Raw genomic sequence first — 6,000 nt, forward strand, 5'->3', positions numbered from 1 at the left:
AAACTTGAGCTTCAAGGGATTGTCTGGCATTTTGAGATAGTTCATATCATGCTGGGGCCTGGGAGAAAAAAAAAACATATGCCTGCCTAAAAAAATTAAAATAAAATCAGTTAGCCCAGATCCCTATCCCATTTGATTCCATCCAATTCTCAATCATCTTCCTGCTTCCGAGACTAACTCTTGGTGTAGGACCAGTTGGTTGAGACAATCATTAAGACAGGACACTACTGTGGCCAGTGATTGGCTGTTCATAGGTCCAAATGTCCTGACCCTCACTGGTCATTACACGTGACCTCAGGATGTAACTGTAAAGGGGTACTCTGCTTCCACATCCGCTTTCACCCACACCTATTGTAAGAGGCCAAAAATTAGTTGAGTGCTTCTCAAAAACAGTCTACATGACCACACATAAACATTGACACCACCCGTCATTTATGGCAGACAGGGCGCCATGGTTCAAATGCACAAGATCTCAAACTCTGCACTCTCTAGCACGAGCCACAACTTGTACTCTATGGCAGTGGTTCTCAACCATGGGGTACTTAGCAGTTCTCCAGGGGGTACTTTAAAAAAAAAGTCAGTAATGGAAGCCACAGCCACTGGTTACTGGTCTGGACCACTTTGAAAGAAATGGTCGGCTGATGTCACTGCACCGAGGAGCGGAGCAGGACAGCAAAGGGGAAGCTCGGGCGCTGGGCAGCTGTGGGCAGTAACTACAATCAGCTTTGTTGCTCCACTTCCCCTGCAGACCGAGAACCTACTGCTATGAGCCATAGCAATAGGTCCACAGATCAGAGGAGCAGTGGAGAACCAAAGCAGGACAGTATGGTGGCCTACAACTATATATGGTGGCAGTTTGGGGGCCTACAGCTATATTCTGGGGCACAGAGGGGGCCTAATAACTTTTTGGGGACGCAAAGCAGGAAGAAGCCTAAGTGGTAATGGGGAGTGATGAGGGCAGATGTTGTTACCCTAGGGGCAGATGGAATTAACCCCTTATATCCGTGACGCAAGGGCGTGGTTTATCCTCGATACCACCCAAAGGTATACCGCTGGATCCTGGGCTAGGCACGGGGGCAATAATGACTCCGACACCAAGTTATGGACAACGGTAGCTTTACTGAGGGTAGGCAGACGGTAAAGTCTATACAGTTCAGCCAGGGCCCACGGAGGTGACCAGTAATGCAGAGACCTTAAGGGCTTGCTGGGGCTTGTAGTAGGACAGGACAATTTAATGCAGGCCACACCGACTTAACAGTTGCTGACAGGGATTGACTGGACTTGACTGATGACTGACAAAGCTATGACTGTAGCTTACTTGCAATTGACTGTGGCTGCAGACTGGACTTGAGGCCTCCAATGACTCTGGACACACACTAGGACTCGACTTGACCTCAGAAAAGACTCAGGAACTAAGAGAGCGAGCTAGCTCCACCCAGGGCTGATATGGGGTAGACTAGCAGGGAGCCCATAGGTCACCTCTGGGATCACCTGGTCACTGATTCCTCCTGGGTAATAATCACATGGTACATTTCTTAAAGTAACAACACATTATATATCACAATACAAAGCAAAACATATGTACGGGGGGGAGGGGGGGACAAGTACAAGGAGGCCCAGGGGACACAGAAGGGAGGCTGCCTGACAGGGCAGGAAGGGTATGGGGCAACAACTCCTGTTCTGTGGAGAAGTCTTGTATGGGAGAAATCTTAATGGCGTAAACAACTCCGGTTAGAGAAGACATCATCTGTGAATTGATGGAGAAGTCTCTCGGGAAACCTCAGGACATCGGAAGACATGTCTCTTGAGGTTTCCCAAGGGTCTTCTCTTCAGAAAACGAAATAAAAGGGAAAAAACAAAAATTCGAATACTTAGTGATACTTTAATAGAGTCCTCAGTTTGTTCCCCAGGTAAATGGGGCAAAGAAGATGAGGCTGGACCATGATGTTTATACCTTTCCTCAGGAGTGCAGGGGGTTATGGGATAACACACCGCATTACTTTTACCTAATGTCCCATCTTCCGTCCAACCTCATATTATTAAATTTTAAGAGTGGGAATTTTTTGGGTGAGAGACACCGCACATTGTTTATAGTTTGGTGGTAATTGGTGTAAAAAGGAAAGGGAAAATTTTGGACTAAACAGAAGTCCTGTGTCCTTATTTTCCTTCCATAAGCCATATACAGTATATATATATTTTTTTAATTATATTTTCAAAGCCTATATTTACTAAAGTCAGTAAAGCATTAAAGTCCATACATTTGCTTCAGAAGTAGCTTGGAATAATGAGTCTGTGCTAGTGTTCTTTTATGAAGGCTTGTCAGGGCACATAAAGGGTAATTCCTCAATATCCTCTCCTCGCTCCATTATTTGAATCCTTCCACTATGGTGCCAGTTGAACAAATGCAAATTTTGTAATTCCTCCCTGTTAACACATGAAAAACCCACAGGATGACTCTAGGTCTGGGACCCCTCATGCATCCTGCCTGGCTAAATTCCAAAGCTGTGAAGAACTTCATTGACTTCATACCCATACAACTTCCTACACCTTCAGATTTCAGGTTTCACCTCTGTCAACAAATTGCAGCTTAATAGGAAGAGGTAGCACAGTCTAATACAATATGGATTAATCGAAAGCATTATATAGCATTAGATGGGGGTATTCCAACCTCACATCTAATCATTTTATAAAACTTCTCTTATTGGCTTTCCAGTTACTCCATCCTTTAAGAAGAGGTGAGGAGTGAGAATAAACCATCAGTGACGTCCGTTATTCCTTTATTACCCTGAAGGTCTATTCTACATGTGTCGACCACACTTTGCGATTGTCCTTACTATATGTTTGTAGGGTTTGTTATTATATATTTGATAAAACTGTTTGCTCTTGTTTTTCTAGGACATTTTTGGCAATGGAGCCAATGCTGGGTCTTTTGTTCTGGCTTCTTCTTCTCCATCACCCTAGATCTTCTGTGAGTACACCATTTCTTAAAACTGGGTGTAGACTTGGCTCATTGGAAGAATGCAAGGAGGCTAAATTTGTTCCAGGCCATACTCTGTTAGGAGAAGGTATAAATATTGTCACCATGGAGACAACCGGCTCTTTCCTTCTTGATCTACAAGAAGTTGTAGATAATTGTACGCTGTGTATGAACCCTCACAACAACAATGTGCTGCAGAAACTACCCAAGGCAATGGTGGACTGGAGACCTGAAACTTCATGTTCCAGAAATATACAAAGCTTGGAGTCTCGCTCTGCAGTGTCAGTAGCTGAAGAAGCGACTTCTGAAGTGCAGAACGATTGGAAAGTTGGCCTCAATATGAACTTTGTGGTGAAAGTTAAAACAGCTTTGGGAGGTTCTCACAGTCAGACGGCCAAGTTTGCCGAAAGTAAAAGCGTCACTGACAATTACAGCTTTCTCAGCCACAAGGTGGAATGTTCCTTCTACAGGTAATACCAATATCATGTATTTAGTGGGTAGAAGGTTACTAATCATACATTTTTGAATAATCGCATTTATGATTATTATTTTTTTCCAGTTCTGGCCTGGGATCAGATGCCTCATTAACACCTCATTTTGAGAAAGCTTTGGCAGAACTTCCAGATTCCTACGATAGCACCACTAAGGCTGAATACAGACGTCTGATAGACAACTTTGGCACACACTACATCACTCGGGTAAAACTTGGAGGTCGGACCCAGGAGGTCACTGCAGTGAGAACATGTGAAGTGTCTATGAAGGGTCTGACAATGAATGAGGTGAAGGATTGCCTCGCGGTTGAAGCTGAGGTTGGGATATTCAAAATCTCAATCAGTTCCAAAGTTGAATACTGCAAAAGAAGATTAAAAGAAGCAAAATATGAGGGGAATTTCCATCAAGCATTTAGTGAACGTGTATGGAAGGTGAGTTATTGTGTTCTGCCACCCAAGATTCAGCGTAAAAAATTGGAGCTGTCACACTTGGCACGGTAAATAACCTAGCTGTCCAGTGGCATAGCTACAGAGGTCGAAACTGCCCGCCCTTGCCTTGTCCATAGAGAGTGGAGAGGAGGAGAGGTAGGGCACACGGGATACATTCTGAACAGGAAGTGGAAAGTCCTGCCCCTCCACCTCTAGAGTGTACACATGTCTGCTTCTGTGCCTGCAACCATCCCCATTATGGATTGGGGGGTCACAGTATGGACGGATGGGGGCATGGTGGGGGGTCAAAGGATTGATGGGGACATGCGGGGGCACAGTATAAATCGGGGTACCAAAATGGATGGATGGGGACATGATGAGGAAGGGGGGGGGGCACAGTATGAATGTATGGGGACTGGAGGGGTCACAGGATGGGTGTTAACATGGGGGGGTCACATTAGGGATGGGGTCCCTGTATGGATGGATGGGGACATGGAGGGGGATAGTCTGAATCGGGGGACATGCTAAGGAAGGGGGACACAATATGGATGGGGACATGCTAAGGAGGACAGGCAGTATGGATGGATGGGGATATTGAGGGGGGTCACAGTATGGATGGTTGGGGACATGCTAATATGGGGACATGGAAGGAGAGGGAAGACATGTTATGGATATGGACATGCTGAGAAGGGTGGGGGTGGGGACAAGTTAACCTCTTGCACCAGGGCCCACAAAACTTTAGCAAACAAGATAGTATGGGTTCTTCCTGCCTTCCTGTGTCTTGGCCTGTCCATTGTTAGTGAGTGTAGTGGAAATCTATGCTTGCTCCAAGCTGTAGATTTGAGACTGCCACATGGGCAGCCTCAGATGGGCCTGAGGCTGCCCATGTAAGCTCTCCCCATTGTCTGCTGATCTAAATATTAAATTGTCATCTCTGTATACAGGTCATAGGAGGAAATGCAACATTTGATCTTCTTTCATCTGAGAGAGTCACTCCAGAGGTTTTCAACAAATGGATGGAAAGTCTGAAGACCTACCCCGGTCTGGTATCGTATTCTTTAGATTCCATCCATAACTTGGTGAGAATAAATGGTCCTAAGAAAGAGAATCTCAGACTGGCCATAAGTGATTACATCCAGGAGAAGGCTTTACCACAGAAGTGCTCTTGCCAAGGAGGCCAGGTTATCAGTCAAGGAGATGACTGCTCCTGTACATGTAAAGCTTCTGGGTACACGGGATCGAACTGCTGCCCAACACATCAAGGAGCCGCCAGACTTATCCTAACCATCAAATCTGCCAATAACCTTAAAGGGGACGTGTGGTCTCCGGCAGATGGCTATGTGATATTTAGATTTGGTGGGGCTTATATAAGATCCTCAACAATCATGAATAACAAAAACCCCACATGGAATCAGAGGTATGATGTGGGACCTGTAGACCTCCGGGAGGGTAAAAGGTACACAATAGAGGTTTGGGACAAGGACGTAAAATATGATGACTTACTGGGAAAATGTGAAAAACCTCTGACTGCAGGCGCTACTTCTGAAACCTGTTACCTAAACAAAGGAACCTTCACATACTCCCTAAGTGTTACTTGTGCCCATCACCTTGGAGGGCGGTTTTGCCAGGATTATATCCCAGTGCCCCTAAGGGTTTAGTCAAGGGCCTGATATGCCCCTTATCATGAGGGCTTCTCTCCTGGAGGAGCTTTCCTCTGCAGTCATATATATCTCATCCTACTTTCTATCTTTTACACTTATTTAGAGTCAGATGTAGATGTCTTTAATTAAAGGGGTTATCCAGGAAAAAACTTATATATATATATATATATGTCACGATGCCGGCTGGCAGGTAGTGGATCCTCTGTGCCAGAGAGGGATTGGCGTGGACCGTGCTAGTGGACCGGTTCTAAGCCACTACTGGTTTTCACCAGAGCCCGCCGCAAAGCGGGATGGTCTTGCTGCGGCGGTAGTGACCAGGTCGTATCCACTAGCAACGGCTCACCTCTCTGGCTGCTGAAGATAGGCGCGGTACAAGGGAGTAGGCAGAAGCAAGGTCGGACGTAGCAGAAGGTCGGGGCAGGCAGCAAGGATCGTAGTCAGG

General features: G+C 45.8%; 1 protein-coding gene across 3 annotated transcripts in view; it reads left to right on the top strand.

The window, feature by feature from the left end:
- LOC130284156 (perforin-1-like) overlaps positions 1-5,696 on the top strand; it is a 109,205-nt gene extending 103,509 nt beyond the window's left edge. For 2 of the 3 annotated variants that reach the window (XM_056534232.1, XM_056534233.1), the window contains 3 exons: positions 2,896-3,447; positions 3,537-3,900; positions 4,842-5,696. In XM_056534232.1, the coding sequence (XP_056390207.1) occupies positions 2,896-3,447; positions 3,537-3,900; positions 4,842-5,555 (1,630 nt within the window). In that variant the 3' untranslated portion in view covers positions 5,556-5,696. Of the gene's footprint in view, positions 1-2,713; positions 2,736-2,895; positions 3,448-3,536; positions 3,901-4,841 lie in introns of all 3 variants that reach the window. The other variant, XM_056534234.1, reaches the window with a different exon arrangement.
- Positions 5,697-6,000: the final 304 nt, after the last annotated feature.

This window comes from Hyla sarda, chromosome 8, assembly GCF_029499605.1.
Source record: "Hyla sarda isolate aHylSar1 chromosome 8, aHylSar1.hap1, whole genome shotgun sequence".
Taxonomy (NCBI): Eukaryota; Metazoa; Chordata; class Amphibia; order Anura; family Hylidae; genus Hyla; species Hyla sarda.